Raw genomic sequence first — 24,524 nt, 5'->3', positions numbered from 1 at the left:
CCCATTACTTCCTCCTGTGACCAGAAGCAAAGCCAATTTATTACTGGGAAGAGCTAATTGTGGTGAATTCTTATGTTAGTCAAAACATTGACTTGAGATGCAGGATTGCATCCTCATTCATTCTCCCACCTGTAAGCTTCAATACGTACTGGAGAGCTTCTTCCCATCCAAGCTGCCCTGTTACAACTGCCATCTTAAGTAATAGCATCACACTAATGTTGCCATTCTTTTGGATGCAAGCTGGGGTTCTGGTAGCTCCCACACACCCACATTGCATTTATTGCTTCCAGAATATCTTTAAATTGCTTGGCATAATAACGTGTTGGGGTCACATGAATATTAAATAGCTAAAATTCATTCACTAGGCAACATTTGCAACTCGGAATTCCATGAGTCAGAAAGCTGTTGAAAGAATCAAAATTTATGATTAGTAGAGTAATTGGATCAATCACTGGAAGCCCAGAAATGTTTATTGAAATGAATACATTAATATTTGATTTCACTTTAGCCGAACAAGCGAGCAGACTTAATTTAGCACACATTCCAGAAATACCTTCTCATGCATGTATTTAACATGAGTTCTGGAAGAATAAAAAAATCCCAACCCGTTATTTTGTCCCAAACCCAATTAGAACTTGTCCCATTCATCAATGTCTTTTTGACATGAACTCGACTTTTGTGGACTGTGACTCATGTTTGCTAAATACTTCCCTCACGCTTTTCACATTACTTGATACCATGCTAAGTCTTGTCTTTGTATACTCACTTCTTGATAAATGAGTTCCTTTATCGGCAGAGATTTCTGGAGGCATGACATGGCATAGCCAAGGCTGTCTAAAAATTCTTAATTGAAAGGGAGAGAAATCATTCATTTGAATACCTTCATGTTCAACTCCTGTTTTTCATGTCGATTCTAAAGCATGGCAAGAATATATTTTGGCAGGTGCAGCTCAAACCTGTGAAAGTTTACTCAGAAGTAAGTTGCACTGCTTGCCATAGGGCTTACTTCTAGGTAACTGTGCAAAGGAACGCAGCTTTAATATAAGGTGTATTTGCTTTCCCCATAACACATATGGTAATAAGTTGGGGGGGGATGTGGTCGATTTTGCATCCTAAATTAATCCTTAAGTATTGTATCCAATTTATCTTCATTTATGGGACTGGCTAGATATATGCGGGCTCACTTTTCCAGCATGGCTGCAAGCATTTGCCTCCATTTTCAGCACACCATAGTTTGTTGAAAGTAGGGGAGGGGGTTTGCAGTGGTGAGCTTTAACTATGGTTTGTCCAAAGAAGCCAGGATCATCAACCTCTGATCATCTCCTCTTCATGACTTCACTGGAAGAGAAGGGTTCAAGGCACACCTAAGCTTGTCCTCATAGCAGTAAACCAGGGTTGGGCAGCCTGTGGCGCTCCAAACATTGCTGAACTACAAATCCCATTATCCGTGACCATTGCCCATGCCGGCCACTTTTAAGGGCAGGATAAACAAGGACAATCGCTCTTTTAAATATACAGTACTTTCATTAAATAATAATAGCAAGTTGGTGTACAGCATTATAATATCCACAATAATATCTATTCATGTTCCATTCAAGACCCGTCTGAACAATACTGTTTTCAAAAGACCTCTAAAATATGGCAGGGGTGACTCTTGCCTGATCTTTACAGGCAAGGAGTTCCAGGGGGCACATCAGGGGCAGGAAGATCTCAGTGACTGAGGTGAAGCAGAAGGAATCAGGAGGTACTTTGGGCCCACGTTGTTTGAAACGATTGTTTTGCTAAGGATTTCTTTCATTCTGATGACATTAAGTAGCTATACGGGGTTTCCTTTTTCCTAATGGCTTGCATTTGTGCTTCATGGAACCCCAGCAACCAGCTTTTTATTAATGAGCTTGCAGTGCAGTATGAAATATGGCTCATTGTGTTGAAGTTCAACAAATTATTAATGTTGGCAATACTTTTTGTGTTCTCTACCTATCTGGTTTACAGTTTAAATGCTTACATTTACGGGTAATTTAAAAGTGGTTTCAGTACTGGGAGAAGCTTCTAAAACTTGGCACTCTCACCAAAATGTTTCTCTCCCCCAAGACTTCGTTCCCAGTTTCTCTTAGGACATTTTGAAAAAGCCCAGTGCCTTACAGTAAACAAAACTTTTTTTCTTCTTCTTTGGAAAGAGGAACGTCAGTGCTATAATGTATAAACACAGACCAACGGTCCGCCAACCACTACTTTTCCCCGAAACACATACTTTCAGATGCATAAGCTACAGCAACGCCTCATAAATTAATATTTTAAAATGTTGCCTAAAATGTTTAATGGATAGCTGTTTGAAAGATTATAATTGGATTCTCTGGGCAGAGCATATTGTTGATATTCAGCAAAGTGGCTATTCAAAATGTTATGATTGGAGCCCTGCATCACTATTCATATAATCGGCTTTCTCGGCCATAGGATGTTGGAAGATAAATATTTTGAGCACACAAAGTTTGTTTATTGTCTAGAAATGCAATGTGGAATACTTCAGACTAAAATTTATGAACGAGGAAGTACTGGAATTGTATCTAGCCAAACACCAATCTGAATTTTTAACCAGAGGGCGGGGGAGAGAGAGAATGCCTCTGAGCCATTGAGTTGGAAGCAAGTGTGCAGGTAGGATTCTCTTGTTATTTTCCTGTGAGGGTAGGACCAAGAACAGAGATTAAACAGTTAACTACTACATATTCACAGGAATGGTCTCGCTTAGTCCAACTGCTATGCAGAGCATGTCAACCCTTCACCATCATAAGTATAATTCATAGCTATACTTTGTATGTTCTACATCAAAACCTAGGATGTTCTGATACACTTTTTCCTGACCTTCTGTGCACTATTTTTCAGCTTAAAGGTCTGCTACTTGTAAGCCAACCCTAAATATTTCCTTCTAGACACCTTTAGCTTGTGGTTAGAATCATGGCTATATCTAGTTGCACCTTGTTTGGGTGAATGATCTAAAATGGTGGTGCAATGCTGTCTAAATTGCTGAAGATCTCCCCTCCACCACCCCAGTAGTTCATCTTTCATTGGTTTTGGACTAAACATGTCAGTTAGGGTGACATTCCTTTTTTGAAGTGGCTTGATGACATGTGGTTTCCGAACTTATTCTATCAAAATTAAGCAGTAGTAGATTTTGAATAAATATCTTACGAAGGCTAAGCTCATTGGCTGACAGAGGTGGAAATAAATGCAAAGGTTTTTTTTATGCAGATAAGCAAGCTAAATGCACTACTACATTCTAAAGGCAGTACTAAACCTCTGTGTTTTGGTTTCTAACTATTTCAGCAGGCAGAACAGAGGGGAAATCAAGTCACATGCTGTAATAAAATTTCTTAAGCCCCTTTCATAGTTTTCCCTCCATCTGCTTAGTCTATGCATGGAAGGGAAAGCATGTTTAAAATATTGCATACAGAAGGAAGAAGCAAAGTACAAAGAAAATATAGCACTAGTGAATAATAATAAAACAATTGTGTAACAGTAGAGCCCCTTCATGGATCACTGCCTTGCCGTGGCAAAGGGGCTTGAATAACTCGGAGAAGCTATGAACTATGCCGAGCAGCACACTCAAGATGAACAGGTCATAGTGGAGAGTTTTGACCAAACGTGATCCACCTGGAGGAGGAACTGGCAAGCCACTCCAGTATCCCTGCCAAGAAAACTCCATGGACAAAGACAACAGGCATATAAAAGTTATGACGCTGGAAGATGAGCCCCTCAGGTCGGAAGGCGTCCAACATGCTACTGGGGAAAAGCGGAGGACAAGTACAAGTAGATCCAGAGCTGATGAAGCGGCTGGGCCAAAGCCGAAAGGACGCTCAGTTGCGAATGTGCCTGGAAGCGAAAGGAAAGTCCAATGCTGTAAAGAAAAATATTGCATAGGAACCTGGAATGTAAGAACCATGAACCTGGGTAAGTTGAATGTGGTCAAAAATGAGATGGCAAGAATAAATATTGACATCCTGGGCATCAGTGAACTAAAATGGACAGCAATGGGCGAATTCAGTTCGGATGACTATCATATCTACTACTGTGGGCAAGAAACCCATAAAAGAAATGGAGTGGCCCTCATAGTCAACAAAAGAGTGGCAAAAGCTGTACTGGGATGCAATCTCAAAAATGATAGAATGATCTCGATACGAATCCAAGGCTGACCTTTTAACATCACAGTAATCCAAGTTTATGCACCAACCAGTGGTGCTAAAGAAACTGAAATTGACCAGTTTTATGAAGACTTACAAGACCTTATAGAAGTGACACCAAAGAAGGATGTTCTTCTCATTATAGGGGACTGGAATGCTAAAGTAGGGAATCAAGAGATAAAAGGAACAACTGGCAAGTTTGGCCTTGGAGATCAAAACGAAACAGGGCAAAGGCTAATAGAGTTCTGTCAAGAGAACAAGCTGGTCATCACAAACACTCTTTTCCCACAGCACAGGAGACGACTACACATGGACATCACCAGATGGGCAGCAAAATTCAAGCTCAAACTGAAGAAAGTAGGAAAAACCACTGGGCCGGTAAGATACAATCTAAACCAAATCCCTTATGAATACACAGTGGAAGTGAGGAACAGGTTTAAGGATTTAGATTTGCTGGACAGAGTGCCTGAAGAACTATGGATGGAGGCTCGCAACATTATACAGGAGGCAGGAACGAAAACCATCCCAATGAAAAAGAAATGCAAGAAAGCAAAGTGGCTGTCCAATGAGGCCCTACAAATAGCAGGAGAGAGAAGGCAAGCAAAATGCGAGGGAGATAGTGAAAGCTACAGGAAATTGAATGCAGATTTCCAAAGAACAGCAAGGAGAGACAAGAAGGCCTTCTTAAACGAGCAATGCAAAGAAATAGAGCAAAACAACAGAATGGGAAAAACCCGAGATCTGTTCAAGAAAATTGGAGATATGAAAGGAACATTTCGTACAAAGATTACCATAATAAAGGACAAAAATTGCAAGGACCTAACAGAAGCAGAAGACATCAAGAAGAGGTGGCAATAATACACAGAGGAATTATACCAGAAAGATATGGATGGCTCGTACACCCCAGGTAGTGTGGTTGCTGACCTTGAGGCAGACATCCTGGAGAGTGAAGTCAAATGGGCCTTAGAAAGCACTGCAAATAACAAGGCCAGTGGAAGTGATGGTATTCCAGCTGAACTATTTAAAATTTTAAAAGATGGTGGTGTTAAGGTGCTACACTCAATATGCCAGCAAGTTTGGAAAACTCAGCAGTGGCCAGAGGATTGGAGAAGATCAGTCTACATCCCAATCCCAAAGAAGGGCAGTGCCAAAGAATGCTCCAACTACCGCACAATTGCACTCATTTCACACGCTAGCAAGGTTATGCTTAAAATTCTACAAGACAGGCTTAAGCAGTATGTGGACCGAGAACTCCCAGAAGTGCAAGCTGGATTCTGAAAGGGCAGAGGAACAAATTGCAAACATGCGCTGGATTATGGAGAAAGCTAGAGAGTTCCAGAAAGACATCTACTTCTGCTTCATTGACTATGCAAAAGCCTTTGACTGTGTCGACCACAGCAAACTATGGCAAGTTCTTAAAGAAATGGGAGTGCCTGATCACCTCATCTGTCTCCTGAGAAATCTCTATGTGGGACAAGAAGCTACAGTTAGAACTGGATATGGAACGACTGATTGGTTCAACATTGGGAAAGGAGTACGACAAGGCTGTATATTGTCTCCCTGCTTATTTAACTTATATGCAGAATTCATCATGCGAAAGGCTGGGCTGGATGAATCCCTAGCTGGAATTAAGATTGCCGGAAGAAATATCAACAACCTCAGATATGCAGATGACACAATCTTGATGGCAGAAAGTGAGGAAGAATTAAAGAACCTTTTAATGAGGGTGAAAGAGGAGAGCGCAAAATATGGTCTGAAGCTCAACATCAAAAAAACGAAGATCATGGCCACTGGGTCCATCACCTCCTGGCAAATAGAAGGGGAAGAAATGGAGGCAGTGAGAGATTTTACTTTCTTGGGCTCCATGATCACTGCAGATGGTGACAGCAGCCACGAAATTAAAAGATGCCTGCTTCTTGGGAGAAAAGCAATGACAAACCTAGACAGCGTCTTAAAAAGCAGAGACGTCACCTTGCCAACAAAGGTCCATATAGTAAAAGCTATGGTTTTCCCAGTAGTGATGTATGGAAGTGAAAGCAGGAACATAAAGAAGGCTGATCACCGAAGAATTGATGCTTTTGAATTATGGTGCTGGAGGAGACTCTTGAGAGTCCCATGGACTGCAAGAAGATCCAACCTCTCCATTCTGAAGGAAATCAGCCCTGAGTGCTCACTGGAAGGACAGATCCTGAAGCTGAGACTCCAATACTTTGGCCACCTCATGAGAAGAGAAGACTCCCTGGAAAAGACCCTGATGTTGGGAAAGATGGAGGGCACAAGGAGAAGGGGACGACAGAGGACGAGATGGTTGGATAAGTGTTCTCGAAGCTACCAGCATGAGTTTGACTAAACTGCGGGAGGCAGTGAAAGACAGAGGTGCCTGGCGTGCTCTGGTCCATGGGGTCACAAAGAGTCGGACACGACTAAGCGACTAAACCAAACAAACAGTAGAGAGGTAAGGGCTTCAGTTGGAGATCGCAACTTGCCAGATGTTTGTTATTTATGCAAACATATCAATGTAGGGAGTCCATCTGTCTAATAATTTGCCACCCTTCCTCTGCCTAGGTAAAGTCGCTTTCTCATAAGTGTCTAGTTAGCTCATGTCTTCCATCCCTTGTACTATACGGGAAGAAGATCTCTCCTTCCAATATTGAAGTGTCAAGTGTTTGGCCACCATGAGTACCTTCATTAGCCAGTTATGTTTTCCCTCTCTCTGGTTCCAAAGGACTAGTAAATAATACAGCAAAACACTAACCTCTTTACATCTCAGGAATCTGTTTAAGACCATATTTATGGTTACCTCTGATCAAAATGTCATCACTTTGAGGCAGGATCATATCATATGGCACTATGTTATTGGAGGGGGGAGCACAATGCCAGCACTGTTCTGTGTTTTACATATATTTTTTGGAAAATGCATTGTGGGTTCCAATGCACTCTTAAGGATGTTTTTTCATGTTGTATCAGACATAGCCTGATATCCATGGAGACCAATCTGACAGAAACGAGTATTGCTTTCCATTGCTTATTGTGTATGAGCTGCAAGAAATTAAGACCCCCACTGCTATAGTCCGCCTTCCGTTTTCCATGGTCTCTTATGCTTCCTTCTTAAGTTCTCCTACTTGTTCCTCACTGCCCTTGCCTCCTTCACTGTGTGATACTTTCTGTCAATCAGCCATTATTACAATGGTTCTGTACTGGCTCAGCTGCTTTTAATTATGGCTTATATGCTGCTGTCCTTTATCAACTATGTGTTGATAAATTATTATATTAGTTCCCTGTTTCCTTCTCTCCCACACTGCTGCTGGTGCACTTATAGGTATTTGTATATAAATTTTGTATACATGTAGGAAATTATATTATAGTAAGTCCTGTAATGTAATATGACAACGTTTACCGATCTAATATAAGAATGTTAACAAATAAATAAAATGCAAATTTCAAAAAAAATAAATGAAAGCTTGGAGGGGGTTAAAATGATCCAGACTAAGGTACAGTGGTACCTCGGGTTAAGAACTTCATTCGTTTTGGAGGTCCGTTCTTAACCTGAAACGGTTCTTAACCTGAGGTACCACTTTAGCTAACGGGGCCTCCTGCTGCCGCCGCCCGATTTCTGTTCTCATCCTGAAGCAAAGTTCTTAAGCCGAAGTAATGTTTCTGGGTTAGCGGAGTCTTTAACCTGAAGTGTCTGTAACCCGGGGTACCACTGTACTTGAATCCAAAGGGAGACCAGGGTGACTTAAAGTAATACAATTACATTAAAACTTTTTTTTAAAAAAAAAAAAGTTAAGTCACTACTAACTTGTCCCATTGATTTCAGTGAAACCTAAACTCAGCTACCTTGGTCTCGATCCAGCTCTACAGAACTGTTCTTACTCTTCTCTGCAAAGCCTAGAACACACACCTAAGTGATTCTTCTTGCCTGTGTTTCAACTTAGGTATGCCATCAGAGAAAGTGAAGACCCATGTGGAACTTGAGGCAGAATACGGAGTACCTCCTAACAAAAGAATAAGGCGGAAATTGATGGAGTCTCCCATGGCAGCACAAAGTCCTCAGCAATCCAGTCGGCCAAGCCCTAATCACCTGGTGGATTCCATCAGCAAAGAATTCCACCCCATTCTGTATACACCCAAGGGCTGCCAGAAGCCTGTGGAGAACCTGCATACTGAGACTGTGGTAAAGGAAGTCTTAAATGCAGCAGCAGGCCTTCAAGAAATGAACAGTCACACTGCACGGGCTCAGGAGCCATTAAAGCAAGAGAGCCATGGGGATAACATATGCATCGTGACTCCAGAGCGCCTCATGAACTCGACAGTTACTCTATATGAAAGCAACATGGGCAGTACAGACTACCTTCCCAATGAATCTGAAAGCAAATTGCAGGTGACCGACAGCAGCAACAATAGTTTACAAAGGTATTTTCTGTGGAAGAGGAGGTATAATATCCTCTCTCCTTCCTCGCCACTTTAATCCTGATATTGGTTTATCTGCTTTCTTTCCTTTTTGCACAATTAGTGTGACCTCAGTTGTTTCACATTCTCATGTCAGATAACTGTGGCATTTAAGGCCTCTGAAAGACATGCCTGAATTGTTAAAATATGTATGGCCTTGTCCAAAAGATCGTGTTGCTGTTTCCTCCTGCTGATCCCTTTTTCCTTTCTTTCATGGACTCTGCAGTCCATGAACACAAAGTCTGGCGAAACACGACAATAAGGCAAGTGAAGAAGCAAGGGTAGAATACCGAGCTGTTTTCACAATGGAAGCATTGGGTTCCTCCAGTGATCTATTTTGGGATCTGTGCTACTGGAGTCAGGGATTGTAGGCAGACTTGCAGGTAACACCAAATTATTCAGGTTGGTGAAAGTCGAAGCAGGCTGTGAATTGCTCCAAAAGCATCTCTTCAAAGTGGGTGTGCAACAAAATGGCAAGTGAGGCTCAATTTCAAAATCACATTGGGGCAAAAAATCAAAATAAAAAAATCATGGCAACGTATTCATTGGTGTGGTCTCTCTGAACTGGTAAGTATTCAGGAAAGAGATCTTGGGGTTGTTCTAAACAGCTCTGAAAATGTTGGCTTGTTTATGGTGGTGAGAATGGGAAATGTGCTAAGGATTGAAATACCGTATTTTTCACCCTGTAGGATGCACTTTCCCCCCTCCAAAAATGAAGGGGAAATGTGGGTGCATCCTATGGGGCGAATACAGGCTTCAGGAAGCTCTGCGCAACCCTCCGGAGCCTGGCGCCAAGCCGCCCCGGGCTCTGGAGGGTTGCGCAGAGCTGCCTGCATTTCGAAGCCTCGGGCGCGCTGAAGAGCACGCCCGGGCATCGCACAGCTGTCCGCAAGCCTGGGGAGACCGGCGCGGCTCCCTAGGCTTGCGGATAGCAGGCTGTTCTGGGGTCGGGGAAAGCTTGGGCTTCCCCTGCGCCAGCCCCGTGCCTGGGGGGGGGGGATATTTTTTTTCTTTATTCCCCCCCCAAAAAAAACCTAGGTGCGTCCTATATGGCGAAAAATACGGTACATCTGCCTGTATTAGGATGCCTTTAAATAAATCAAAGGTACAACTGGCAGCCTCTTTTTGAAAATGACATTGAAGAGCTGTAAAAAGTGCAGACCAATGCACAAGATGAAATTCATTTTTGTAAGATGTAGTGGTCACCACTGGCACTCATGGCTTTGAAAGGGGATGAGATAAACCCATGACAGATGTCTCATCAGTCGCAAAAAAAAGAAACCATGATGACAAAATGCAGCCTGTAGGTTCAGCAGCAGTGGGCCTCTGAATCTTCCTTTCTTGTAGGCAAGGATGTTAACAGAAGAGTTCTGTTGCCTTCAAGTGCTGCTTGTGGGCTTCCTGGAAGCACCTGGCTGGCTAATCAGGTTACTGTACTAGAGTGGACCCTGGGTGTAAACCACAGAGTTTCAGGGCACTGCTGTAAGAAAATGTTCAGCATTAGCAAGGTCATAGGGTTCCAGAAGTTGGCAGTAGGGCACCTGTTGGAGCATCGGCCTTTGCAGCTACCCAACAGTGTCAACTGCTGATTCCTGTGCAAATTTCTCATCCTGGCCCAATTCCAGGTGAAACCAGGGTATTTCCATTGAAGATATTGCAGAACAGATCCTCCAGTGAAAACAGACATTCAAGTGTCAATACTGGCAATTTCTGGATTTTTAAAAGCTATGCAAATTAAATATCCTTCCATTGCATATTTTGTTTTAATACCGACACTTTTTGGAATGCAAGATTATTTGTAGAATTTGTGGCTTTTGTTTTAAATAAATATTCTGGATTTTTCACAACTACTCCCCCCCCCCCTTGCTGTTATTTCAGACTTGCTGTCGCTCCATTGTTAAATAGGCAGCCAGACCCCATACATAACAAGCCATCGTATATGGCAATGACATCTGCCGCTGAGAGGAAAAGGAAGTTATTAAGGTAAGTCATGCTTCAGGTTCATTGCTGTTTTCCCCATCTGTGAAATGGGTTCCTGGTGTGTCAGTGCTGTGGTTTAGTAGAAGGCAGGAACATTACCCCAATCCAGTAGTCCTCATGACTTGATCTTCTGTTGGACACCCCACCCCATATATCCCAATAAAGTGAGATGAACGCCGCAAACCCAGAGTCGGTCACAACTGGACCTAATGGTCAGGGGTCCCTTTACCTTACAGGTCCTGAATACGTCCAAATTACAAAAAATGTCAAATCCTCATCGGAATGAGGTGCTTCAATAAAATGTTGCACTAAAGGAGCATCTATTACATTGTTCCTGATCCTAGATCGGTGTTCTGATAGTCTTACTTTGATAGGTCTGAGAGTATGACCTACATACAACAATCCACAGGGATATCTAATCACGTAAATTACACGTGGAGTAGCACATGTGGCAAATGCCTGTAAAATGAACTTAAAGCCTGCTTGGTTGTTAAACTCTTTTACCTGCAGAGCATATTTGTAGGAGGTACAATGCCCACATTTTTAAAAACCACATGGTCCATGGGGTCACGAAGAGTCGGACGCGACTAAACAACAACAACAATCTTAACAGCAGTTATAAGGTTAAGCATCATTTCTTGATCCTTTCCCCTCTCCTAAACCTTTAATGAATCAGGAAAATAGACTCCCAGGAGTAAACTCCTTATTAGTTTTTGACTACCCTTTAATTGCCAGGTTCCTGCACTGAATTTTCAATGCTCCTGTGCAGAACTTCCTGAGCGGAACATTTCCTATTTTCTTTGAGCCTACCTGCAAACTATTGACCTTCCTATACGGGAGCGTTAAAGCAAAGCACAACCATTATTACACCTCAGGTTTTACAACCAAAAATCCAGCACAGAATAGCTGAAAGTCCTTTTCCATCACACTGGGAAACAAATGCACAGACACAAACCAGAAATATAATTTGAATCATACTTGTTCAGCTTTTCTTAGGACCAGGAGAAGAAATAGCCACAATCCATACAAGTATATCTGTGGTGGATCTTTCTTGTAGTAAATTCGTCACACATGTGGTCCTCGATCTAATATACTTTTAGATGTTCTGTTCCAAAAACCAAAAACTAAGCACGCCAGCTTCACTGCGCTAAAAGCAAACTTGTTATAACTTTTTCTTACAGTTCAGTATCGAACAGCGACATTACAAATCAGCACGGTCATACAACTGCAAAGCGTATTAAACAAGACAGCATGTTAAGTTATAAAGCTCTAAGAGTCCCTAAATCAACAGGTAAGTATCAAATTACAATTTTCAGTGATTATATCCAACCTTGAGCAGTAGGTGGCTATGGAGGAGCGGCAAGATTGTGGGCCGATATTTACCATTTTTCTTAGTCTTTTGCTGTTGTAATTTAGATGTACAGCTGGGTCGATATATTTTAGCTACTCAGTTAAATTGAGTGAAAAAGTTACTCCTTAAGAAACTTAGTCAATTCCATGTTTTAATACAGTGGACCCTTGGGTTACATTACCTTCGGGTATCATAACTTTTGGGTTGTGAACCCAGCAAACCCGGAAGTGTGTACTTCCGGGTTTCGCCGTGCGCAGAAGCGGTGCCTCTAGATGCAGATTTTCGGGGTACGTAGGGACCCCCAGAAACAATTAAGTTTGTATCCGGAGGGTCAACTGTATAGGGAAAGAGGAGCCAAATAGCCCAAAGGGGATTGACAGTATTCTCAGAATTACATATTCTCCCTTACGTCAGGACTGTTTGTACATCTTCCCACTTTTACCTACCCCTATCTGTGACATTAAACAGCCTGGATGTTTTCTAGCAATTCATCCATCTGTTTGGAAGAGCATAAACCCTGGAGCTGTTTGTTGTCTTCTTCACTGCTTGTTGGGAGTTCCCATCATAGCTGTGGCAGAAGGTGGAGCTGCTGAATTCTTCGCCACACCCTTCCACAATTTTTCAGTGTCTCATGAGATCCTTCTGGCAGGTTTTTGCCTAGCTTCCGCCACCTCTTTTCTGTGATGTCTCCGCCTCCTTGGTGCTAACCATTATAGCCATGCCCCATATATTTTTGAATCCAGAGCAGTGATAGGCAGGAGCCAGAGGGGCAGTGCCATGCTGCCACTCTGACAGTGGTGGCACTGTAGCTTACCGGCATTGGGCAAGGTGGTGGTGAGGTCAAGAGTGGGTGGACGCACCTTCTTCTTTAGCGATCACTCGTAGCCAAGTAAGATTGTCTTCCATAAACACGGTTTTAACAATGAGTCTGAAAGTGACTGTGGAGGCCAATTCTGGATCCACTTATCCTTCCACAGTGGGGACGTTGGTTTCCGGGTGGGAGTTGATCACAGTGTGGATTTGCCAAGCGTGCCTTCCTCTTAGCATGTTTCTCCCTTGCATCCTGAGTTTGACTGTCTGCAAAGCCCATGACACCTTTGGTAAAGGCTGTTCTCCAACTGCAGCGCTCACAGGCCAGTGTTTCCCAATTGCTGGTGTTTATACTACATTTTTAAAAATTTGCCTTTAAACTTCTTTTGTTGATCACCAGCATTATGCTTTCCATTTTTAAGTTCGGACTAGAGTAGTTGCTTTGGAAAACGATAAGCAGGCATCTGCACAACATGTCCAACAAGTTGATGTTGGAGAATAATTGCTTCGGTGCACGGCCCCAGCCACTCTTGCCGGCAGTGAGAGTGACTTCTTCAGACACCTTTTTGTGTGGTGGGGAATGCAGAGGCAGGATATTTCCCTGGGCAGCATGGTTATGGTAGGGTTATGGTAGTTTTAAATTAGCCAAGGATATCATGAGTTTTGCTGATGTGGGTCTATGCATGCCACTGTCCAGGCTCCCCTTGCCGAAGAACAGGTCGCCTTTGCCTCCATCATGGTTCCAGTTGCATCTGTGCATTTACAACGAAAGCTTGATTTGGACAATCTCAGCTCTCTGGCTCACATACTCTAGAGGTCCCCAAACAATTGCCTTTTTGCTACCTCTTGTCCTTTTAACCACCCTTCCTCCAGGCAAAATTAATGTTCTCTTTCTGTTATGCAGCTGGTGAAGTGCTGCACGTAGCGTTCCCCGGAGCTAATAGAAGCCGAATACAGTGTTATCAGTACTTTGCACAATGCTATCTTCGTGTTAATTATTTGTACCAAATGTTAGGTAATAAAGGATACCAGCATCAATTACTGTAATTGTATTGTTAAAGAATCATGCAATTGAATTCCTAATTTAGAAGCTGGGAGCGCATTAGACATGCTTAGAATCTCAAAAAAAAAAAAAAAAACCACCCTATCAATATTCCAAGGCACATGCTTGTGCTTGTTCTGTGTGCAGGGGTGGAGAACCTCTTTCAACCTGGGAGCACAGATCCAGAACTGGCCCACTTGCCAGGAGCCGTTTTTGAAAAGTGGTCTCCCACTTGACTGTCATGTGGCATCAGGTGATTAAAATGTCAGGCTTCAAAGGGAACAGGCAGAGGAGCACAGTGCCAGGATCAGGAATCAGCCTTTTCTGTTGCCTTTTACTGTTGAGCAAATGTTTCTCTTTGAACCTTAACACTATGTTGCTTGATGCTGACGTCAGATATAAAAAATCCCTTATCTGAATTTAGTGCTTCAGTCTGAGAAAGGTGTGACTCAAACTATTCATTAGGTGGAGCTGAGCCTCATATTAGTTATGTGTGGTAAGTTTTGAAAACTTTCTGAGCCACAGGATACTACAAGTTATTGCTTGGCTAAGACACTGATTAGCCATTCACGGTTCTCTGAGTGGTTTATGGAGTAAAACAAAAATACAGTAAGTAAAACAATATGTTAGCAGCATCAGATGCAGCCAGCATTTATAGCAATATTAAAAAATGAGAAGTTAACAGTTCAAGCATATAGTTAATGTCATTTAAATAATAATAACAATAACAACGATGATGATATAGTAATAGTAGTCCTACGTCTGCCCTGTTCTGTTAACCTTAACATTTAGGGAAATAATAAACATAATCAAAGCAGTAGTATCTGTGTCTCTCTTTAACATGGCTAATTTTTTGTTCCATAGAAACTAGAACAAGAAGCTGGAAGCAAAATGAAGTGCTAAGAAAACGTGTCAGAAACAACGGCAAGGAAAATGCAACCTTAGACACGAAGCTCAAGACATCCAAAAAAGCATTTTAAATTACCTACGTTGAAATAAATCCTTGCTTTATACAGATTTTAATTTATTAGCAAGACAGGAAAGGTGAACTTTCCATCTGCTCTCTGCACTGTTTCTCACTTACCTGTGGTAGTAGTTATTCATTATACTTTACAAACATGTATTTTTCGAACGCTCGCATCTGTGCTTTGGTGCATCCTTCACTCGCTCTTAACATGTAATTGGAAGCTGCATTGTACTTCAAAAATGGCTGCTTTTGACATCTCTGCCCTTTGCCATATTTCAGTGAAATAATCTCTTGCAGTGAGAATACAGTCAGAAAGATCGGTGGGGCTCCTCTATAGTGTGTTTAGCTGGTACATAGTTGGTACTTAGTTGGTACATGAAGCATCATAAAGTTTAAGAAGGAAATGTTACGAGATTCCCCTCCTGCTAATGCAGCTCTTCATAAATGGCAGGTAGCATTGAGCTCTCATCCCTGCATGCCTGCCCAATGCAGGGTGCAAACACCTTACATACTGTGGACCTTTGAAGAAACAGCTCTACTGTATTCCAGCTCTACTGTATTCCAGCGAGGAAGGTGCAAAACGGATCTTAAGCGATTCGCCTTAATGTCTTTTGCCTCGCATTGCTGGCTAAATTACAGTGCATGCATCATAATGCTTGCTTGTGCCTGGTATGGAGGCAGTGGACTCAGGAATATCGTATGTCCTTCCCTGTGCTGAATTTGGAGTAGGGGTGGAATGTATCCATGGATTTCATGACTCATTGGGACTCGTAGGGAATGAATGTAAGAACTTTAGTTTTTAAAAATTTACCTAATAGGCCAATATACCTGTGGTCCTCCAAGTCCTGTTGGGCTCCAACTCCCATCAGCCCCAGCCAGCATAGTCAGTGGCCCAGGGGTGATGGAAGCTGTAGTTTAACAGCTTCTGGAGGAACAAAGGTTTCCCACCATTGGCTTTTTAGGTGCTCTCTTAGTGAAATTCCTGCACATGGCAACATTTCCTTTTTCAAACTGGTGTTTGAAACAACCTTCTAACAACTTGAATGTAAAAATGTCCTTGTATTTTTAGTCTGTATCTGTGTGTCTTAGATTAACTCTTGTGTTGCTTGTGAATTAAATTTTTTTTTTTTGTAAAACCAAAGTCTGTCACACACCTGTTCCTCCTTCGAAGCTCTCTGGCTCTTACAATTAGTTTGCTTTACTCATAGGTTGATATGACATACGTGGCATACTGCTCCTGAGGATTAAAAAGTCCTTGATTTTAATGGAAGCATGTTAATGCCCAGCTCAACAGAAAGGATCCAGAAATTTTCCAGAATCTGTCCCCTTTCCTCCATCTATTTTTGTATTTTCTTGTGGTGGCAGTGGCAAGGGTAACGTTGCCCTCCAGTCAAGAACTCTGTGAACAACAACAACAAAATTTATACAGAACCACTCCTAAAATTCGACTGAGACCTGAGTAATGCAGAGAACTTTCAACTATGCTGAAGTCTGCCTCTTTTCCCAAGGTTCTAACATGGTTAATACATTTCCACTCCTTTAAATAAAAACTAACAGTAAAGAAAAATTAAGACAGACTAGATCAGGAGTAGGGAAATCGGCCCTCCAGTTGTTGGGCTATATCTCCCCTCAGCCCGAGTTACCTTGGCCCTGCGAAAACCACAGGTTCCCCATCACTGCTGTAAATTTGCATAAGATTAAGACAGACTGATTAAAGGGCCTGATATCAAAAAGAGAAGAGTGCTGGGCAAGGCAGCTACAGAGCGTGTTCAGGGTACTACCAGAAGGCCCTGCCATTGCTTCCAACTGCACCTCAGATATGTGGAGCTTGAGGGACAGAATTACCTTTGATGATTATCCTAACTAACGAGGCTGATATGGACTCGAGCAGCTCTTCAGATACATTAGTTCTAGGCCATGCAGGACTTTCGAGGAAAACACCACCACTTTGACTTGAGCCTGGTGACAGACCAGGAGACAGCACAGCTTTTAAAACACTGGTGAGATGTGATGGCAACACCTAGTCCCTGTTGGCAGCCTTGTGGCAGTATTCGGACAGCCTGAAAGGACAGCTCCACATATCTGCATTGCAGTAATCTGGTTCCAAAATGGGTATGGAGCCTTTGTGGATTCAAGAGGCTCACTGCTAGATGGTCACCTTCCATGAGAAGATGACAAAAATAAGAACGGGACTAAATTGGTTATCCAAACACTTCCCTCCTTGTGTGTTCACTCTGTTTCATAATGCCTGAAGATGGCTTTAGAAAACTGAATATGTTTCTTAAGAGTCATGAGCAAAAGCTGGGGAATTGCTTGCAGATCTAAGTGGAATGGTTTTTGCTAAAGTAAAGGGCTGATCTTGGTACTCAAATGTTTTACATTTTTCATGGATTAAACAAATATGTGATACTCCTGGTATGTGAGTGGTAGGACAAATCTCTTCCCACTTTTTATGAGTGGAAGATATGATGGGGGCCTCGCCATGTATGAATATGGCGCTTGGAGAGTACAAGATGGATGCAAAAACTTAAAGAATCTGCATATTATTTCATTTCAAAGAAATGCTCAATAATGAAAACAATTCTCCACACAGTTGTAGCATGCACTACTCAGGAAACAAAGTGGACTGACATCTTGCTTCAGCCTTTACACTGACATCAAGGAGAGTGCCACCATTTTTCCACTTATTTATATCTCCGTAGGTAATGATACCTTATTAACAAACAAAGAAGTTAAATGGGCATATCCGTGCACCCATGGAGATTCCCAATTACACTGTAACTGTCCTAATGAAGATCCAAGCAGCACAGAGCCAAGTGGCTTAACACTTATGTCAGCTAGGCTGCAGTTTCTGACTCCTCAAAGCAAAGGTCACCAGAAAACACAATGTCAATTTAGACTTATAAATAAAATCTCATCTCTTAAACACTGCACTAGTTTAAGCATTTTTCAGGGCAAAATGCTTAGTCCAATATGGTAGGAGATTCCCAAATCAAACCATGCACCTGATTGCTGTAAAACTAGTTGCTTAAAGTACATCTTTGAGAATGATGGTACACATGTAAAACGAAGTTACTCTCACTAGTGGAAAACATCTCTATGTACAAAAGAGATTATTCAGTTCTTGTGACATCCTACCCAATATGCATGAGAATGAATAAGTTCAGCCTTGAAAGCTAATGTGCAAAATGGGGCACAATACTAGTTGGAAAGGTGTTTGCATAATTATTTGACAGGATGATACATTTTGATTGCATACAAAAATGGGGACACTTAAGTGGCTTCCATCTACATCTCAGCCCCTATGCGCTCTCGTCATTGTACATGATGAGCATGCCACATGGACATGGAGGCAGGATGACTCAGTTTCGGCAATGTAGCACAAATCTTATGCAAGCATTTTTCCCCCATCAACAATAACAACTTTATTTTTGCCACAAGGTCATTAGAGACAACTTATTCCTTTGTGACTAACTTCATTCAGAGAGCTTCAATGAAATATTGTAAAGGGAAGTAACATTGCGAAGGTGGAGTAGGAGGGTTAGAATTCAAAGCAAATGTTGCAAGAATGCCATTGACAAAAAAACCAAGATGCTTTTGTGGATAGTGAGTAGCAGGTGCTTTAGAAAACTATTCATTGAAAAATATCCTTGAAAACGGAATATGAACAAGATTTCTCAGAAGTGACAATCATTTCATTTTTTTAAATATAAATATTGAGTTTTGTTTAATAACTTTAATCTGGAATCTCTTTTCCCTCCCCTCACCCCCCGCAAAGACAAACCACAGTAAAACTAAATTATACAACCTGAATAAACTATACAGATTTGTATATATTGATTGCGGGTTTTTTTTATTGGTGATTCTGAAGGGCAAGCAGCTGTGTGTGATCCTGGCCAGTTTCTCAGATTTCAGCAGTCATTGCCTCAATATTTTCAGGTCTTTCTTTGCGGCCATAAAGGTTGGAGCGTTGCTTTTAAAAACGAAATCCAAGTTCAGCTTCTCTGAGGATTTTCTGCAGCTGGTTCCATGCTAGCACAGAATTGTTTCAGAATCACAGAATGTCCACAGCCCTGCTCATAACCAAGAGAAGGCATTTGTGACCAATTAGTTAAATGGAATTTATTAAGCATTTTAAGTTCTGGAGGATCTCTTAGATACACAGCAAGCATTATTGAAGGAAACATGACAAACTTTGATGTATTTAAGGGACGTGCTTCCTAAGCCCCTTTACAGCCGGCTACCATAAGTAAGCCGGGAAAGTATGATCTATGAAGACTGTTCTCAATAACTGCTGCAATAAACAAAAATGGACTCTTATTTAATGTTTGACATCTGTATTTAAAGCTGCACACTTTCAATGGCAAGATTTAAAAGCTTTTACAAAGTGTAAACACATTTTTGCTGTTGATATATTTCACGGACCTTTACAAGGCAGCCGGCATTACAACACGTTCCAAGAACTAGCTGATACAGAAATGTTAAAAATGTAATGAATTCTTTACTTTAATGCCAATGTCCTTTTTCTTCCTCTTCGCAAAGAGAGAGAGAGAGAAAGTAGCATTTGGAGGAGGAAAAAATATAGTACACAGATTTACATTTGTGCATGTTTACAGGTCACCTCTGAGTTCATTAGACAACTGCATAGCGGAAACAAAGAATACACACTTTTGGCTGTGTGCGCAAGGATGGGTGTGAGTTGTGCAATGAAACTTGGCACTGAATTATGAAGAAATGTGTTTTTAAATTAATAAATAGTACTTTCCAGACCTCAGAATATCAGGAAAAGGTTTGATCAGTGCAGAAGGCTTGTTTACCAAGAGAGGCCATGGTTCATGGATGTAAAAGGAAATTTGGAAGCAGCAACCATTTTGGGGGGGGGGGGTATTTTCCACCGGGAATGGAGGATGCTGAGTTCTTTGCATGAGGTATGCTACCTGGAAGTGTTATGATTGTCTACTGAGCATAGTGGTCAGTGCACAAAATCATATTGGGACAATAACTTTATCAGGTCGACCAAAATGTTATCTCGACAATTTATCAGGACACATGGTAAAGAAAATAAACAGCGCGATGGAGAGAGAAACTGGCTGGTGTTAAAGAAATTGGCTGGTGTTAAAGCGTCTGCATCTGGTAAGAAGACGAAAAGGAGAAATTCAAATGAGGCTCTGTGGGTGTTATGCAGGCGTCAGGGTAGTCAAGGTCTCCTGGGAGGAAGAAACCCATAAACATCGCACCACTTCACATTCTCCTCATAGCTGTGAACACTCCATGATGTCGCAGCAGCTCAGCCAGGGACTGAAGAAGGCTTCCATCCAACTAGCAAGCAAGAGGTGATCAGCAATTGCAAGTATTGAGGTCCAGAGCATATATCTATGGACATACTTTCCATGCTCTGCAGCATTTGGTTTTCCCCAAGCTAAAGGATTATTTTCAGTGGCTTTGCAGCTAACACATTCCTATTTCACTGCCCTTGACCATAAACCAATCTTTTGCAAAATACCTAGTTTACAGAAGTTATGCATATTTGCTCGGTTTATTCTAAAGATAGACTCTTTGCTTCTGTCTTTTGTTAGATGTATTTGCATAGGTGAACAACTGTGACACATATACACTTAATCACTTTTAGCAGCATGTACCAAAGTTACACGGGACGAAATGTGAAGTGTATGACAATTACCTGGAATCTTCTAATGTCTTCTTTTCTTTTGGAGATGTTAGAATAAATAACCCTATGCTGGTCTCAGGTAGTTTTGATTATAATGCCGTACCTACCTGAATGTTCATGGGTAATGAGTGACTCATCTTTCTTAGCTGTGTGAGAAGAAAGTACAGCAAAGTGTTCTAATGTGTGGGTTGCTGGTGTGTTAGCCAATCTGATCTTTGCAGATCTGGCATTTGCATTGACTATTGAAAAATATTTGACTTCTGAACTTCAGCTGCAAGTCCTAGATTAGAATTCCTGGAATTCCAGACTGGAGCTTGCTTAGCATCTCTCACACAGAATTCTTATTAAGCTCAAGCCATTTGTGAGATGAAGGCTCAATGACTTTCATGAGAAAAGTCACTAGTTTTTTAACCACTCTTGGAATTGTAGCTCTGCGAGAGGAATAGGAACCTTCTCTACAGTAGCTCCCCATCTATGGAATGCTCTCCCGAGGGAGGTTCGCCTGGTGCCTTCATTATACACCTTTAGGTGCCAGGCAAAAATGTTCCTTTTTAACCAGGCCTTTGGTTGACCCTATACCTATACCCTTTTAAAATGTGTCTCTTTGGGGGGGGATGTTATTGGGTTATGTGGGACATGGGTGGCACTGTGGTCTAAACCACTGAGCCTAGGGCTTGCTGATCGGAAGGTCAGCGGTTCAAATCCCCGTGACGGGGGAGCTCCTGTTGCTTGGTCCCACCTCCTGCCCACCTAGCAGTTCGAAAGCACGTCAAAGTGCAAGTAGATAAATAGGTACCGCTCCGGCAGGAAGGTAAACGGTGTTTCTGTGCACTGCTCTGGTTTCGCCAGAAGCGGCTTAGTCATGCTGGCCACATGACCCGGAAGCTGTCAGCGGACAAACACCGGCTCCCTTGGCCAGTAAAGCGAGATGAGCACTGCAACCCCAGAGTCATCCGTGACTGGACTTAATGGTCAGGGGTCCCTTTACCTTTACCTATTGGGTTATTGTTTTTATTTTATATATTGTGATCTTTCCTGTGAACCACCCTGAGACCTCCAGGTATAGGGTGGTATGTAAATTAAATAAAGAATAATAATAACAACCTTCAGAACCCTTTATAAGTTGTTGGAGGAGTTAGGAATCAGCAGCAGTTCTGTTTAGCTGAATGCAGCCTTTGGGAGCTTGTGACCAGGGCTTGTAAACAGGGGCATTTGTGAGGGTATTTTGAGAGTGAAGTCTGAAGTACATCTCACGGTATATGTAGAACCAAGAGACATGGACAGAGAGTGAGCTGCTGCAGTGAGCTGCAACACCTTTGCCACATTTGTCTTGGTGCATGAGAATGTGCAAAAGCATACCTGGAGGAAGTGCAAGCTAGTTGCCTTTCTGGAAGAACAGGTGCAGCAACTTGTGGCCCACTTATCCACATTTGGAGCTACTAGGCAAGATAAGGAATTTCTTGTTGGAGCAGAGTGGTCTTTCCTGGAACAGCAGTGCAGGTGGGGTGTCCCTAGGGAGGATTGCAGGAGATGAACCCCTGAAGAAACATGACACACAGAAACGGTACCATCAGGAGCCATGCTGTATCAGTGGAACTGCAAAATTGATTCCCTCACCTCAGACACCAATTTTGGGTCAGAGGAGCAAGGACAGCAGTTGCAAACCTCAGAACACACCAAGGTGGCTGTGGAAGCTACAATGTATAGAACGATGATGTTGTTGTTGTTTAGTCGTTTAGTCGTGTCCAACTCTTCATGACCCCATGGACCAGAGCACGCCAGGCAACCCTGTCTTCCACTGCTTCCCACAGTTTGGTCAAACTCATGCTAGTAGCTTCGAGATCACTATCCAACCATCTCGTCCTCTGTCGTCCCCTTCTCCTTGTGCCCTTCATCTTTCCAACACCAGGGTCTTTTTCCAGGGAGTCTTCTCTTCTCATGAAGTGGCCAAAGTATTGGAGCCTAAGCTTCAGGAACTGTACTTCCAGTGAGCACTAAGGGCTGATTTCCTTAAGACTGGATAGGTTTGATCTTCTTTCAGTCCGTGGGACTCTCCAGAGTCTTCTCCAGCATCATAATTCAAAAGCATCAATTATTCGGCGATCAGCCTTCTTTATTGTCCAGCTCTCACTTCCATACATCACTACTGGGAAAACCATAGCTGTAACTATACGGACCTTTGTTGGCAAGGTGATATCTCTGCTTTTTAAGATGCTGTCTAGGTTTGTCATTGCTTTTCTCCCAGCAAGTGATAAAGGTAAAGGTAAAGGTACCCCTGCCTGTACGGGCCAGTCTTGACAGACTCTAGGGTTGTGCGCTCATCTCACTCTAGAGGCTGGGAGCCAGTGCTGTCCGGAGACACTTCCGGGTCATGTGGCCAGCGTGACAAGCTGCATCTGGCGAGCCAGCACAGAACACAGAACACCGTTTACCTTCCCGCTGGTAAGCGGTCCTTATTTATCTACTTGCACCCGGGGGTGCTTTCGAACTGCTAGGTTGGCAGGCGCTGGGACCTAATGACGGGAGTGCACCCTGCCACGGGGATTCGAACTGCCGACCATGCGATCGGCAAGCCCTAGGCGCTGAGGTTTTACCCACAGCACCACCCGCGTCCCACCAGCAAGTGATAGCACCACTCTATTCTGTCTTGGTCAGACCACACCTGCAAACCTCAGGGTTACACCGAGATGGCTTATGCATGGGTGATGCAGTTTTGGTTACATAAGCACAAGCCCAGGAGGACTCAAATCAAATGCAGCCCTCTCTGCTCCAGCCCTTCCTCTGCCTCTGATTAATTTGTCTGGCTGATGATTGACAGCAATGCCTGCTGCACTCACCGTCACGCAAGGAACTGCTTACAATCCCGGTCTGATAACTACCCAATGTCTGGCAATTTTAATTCACCAAATGTATGAAACAGATTGGCTCTCTCCTTCGGGATATCCCAGTAGGCTATCTAAATGGGGAATGTATGTGGTTGTAATGGTAAATGATCCATTTTATTTCACAGCGGTATGCTGCTTCGTGAGAAAATATCCATTACATTGGTTGCTTTGACTTTAATTTCCCCACAATTATAAAGACTTTAAGGTTAATGTAGCATGAATATTGTCTATTTAAGTTAAATTGACTGCCTGTTATCTATCATGGTAGCATTAGCCAGCTTTGTTGGAGCAGATTTATGGTGGCTGCCGTACTTACTGCTGTTCAGCATTCCTGCCTGACACAGGACACCCAGAACAGGAGAATGGAAACATGCCAGGCTGTTATAACTGAGGTGGAGAAGTGCCAGCCAGTGGACCACATCCAACATCTTGGGATTCAGCTTGCACCCTCCCCTCCTCAGCCCCACTTTACACACACACACACACACAGAGAGAGAGAGAGAGAGAGAGAGAGAGAGAGAGAGAGAGAGAGAGAGAGAGCACAATTAGGCTTACAAAAGAAACTTCCACTTGTGCAACTGTTGCAAGTCAGGAGGAGATTGGTGGAAGGGGAGAGGGAGAGAGATGAGGGGGAGAAAATAGGTGGCCCAGCACACTTACTCCTTCAGCTCCACCCGCTGCTGAGCCTTGGGATGCAGCCCCCAAGACGTTTCCCCATTTGGTATTTGGCATTCCACTTGGTATTTGGCATTCCTTACTCCTCCTTGAGAATCTCACTTAATAAAGTCTTGCCTTGAATCTCTGCCTTCCTGCTTCCATGAAACTTGAATCTTAAGATGTTTCAATCTGAAGCCTCCAGCCAAAAGGATGGCTAGATTCTCCCATGCATTCCAAAAATGTGCTGTCTTCTATAGCTGTGCAGAGAAGGAGGTGTAAAGTGCCTCTCTTGTTTTCTCTATTAAACTAAAAAAAGTTTTTCCCCCCTTCCTCTGCTGGACTTCTAACATTTGTGGTGGGCACCTCTTTTTTCTTTCACAGTTTGAGGGAAATGAACATTCTCCTCAGCGCCTGTGCTTCCCTGCTGATTACATTTCCTAAGGAAGCAAAGCATCTGATGTGACTGTCCCTCTGGGTTTGTAGGTGGGGATTCGAGCTGGCATTTTGATTCATGCGCTTTAGAAATAAGCAGTACCT

General features: G+C 42.6%; 1 protein-coding gene across 3 annotated transcripts in view; it reads left to right on the top strand.

The window, feature by feature from the left end:
- The window catches only part of KIF18A (kinesin family member 18A), a 44,265-nt gene extending 29,442 nt beyond the window's left edge, over positions 1-14,823 (top strand). For 2 of the 3 annotated variants that reach the window (XM_081882818.1, XM_081882817.1), the window contains exons 14-17: positions 8,114-8,591; positions 10,506-10,610; positions 11,789-11,898; positions 14,675-14,823. In XM_081882818.1, the coding sequence (XP_081738944.1) occupies positions 8,114-8,591; positions 10,506-10,610; positions 11,789-11,898; positions 14,675-14,790 (809 nt within the window). In that variant the 3' untranslated portion in view covers positions 14,791-14,823. Of the gene's footprint in view, positions 1-8,113; positions 8,592-10,505; positions 10,611-11,788; positions 11,899-14,674 lie in introns of those variants that run through there. The other variant, XR_014161909.1, reaches the window with a different exon arrangement.
- The last annotated feature ends 9,701 nt before the right edge of the window (positions 14,824-24,524 follow it).

The sequence above is a fragment of the Podarcis melisellensis genome, assembly GCF_964234715.1.
Source record: "Podarcis melisellensis genome assembly, chromosome: 1".
In the NCBI taxonomy this organism is placed as follows: Eukaryota; Metazoa; Chordata; class Lepidosauria; order Squamata; family Lacertidae; genus Podarcis; species Podarcis melisellensis.
The sequence above is the reverse complement of the archived record's forward strand: the minus strand, read 5'-3'. Positions and strand labels throughout refer to the sequence as shown.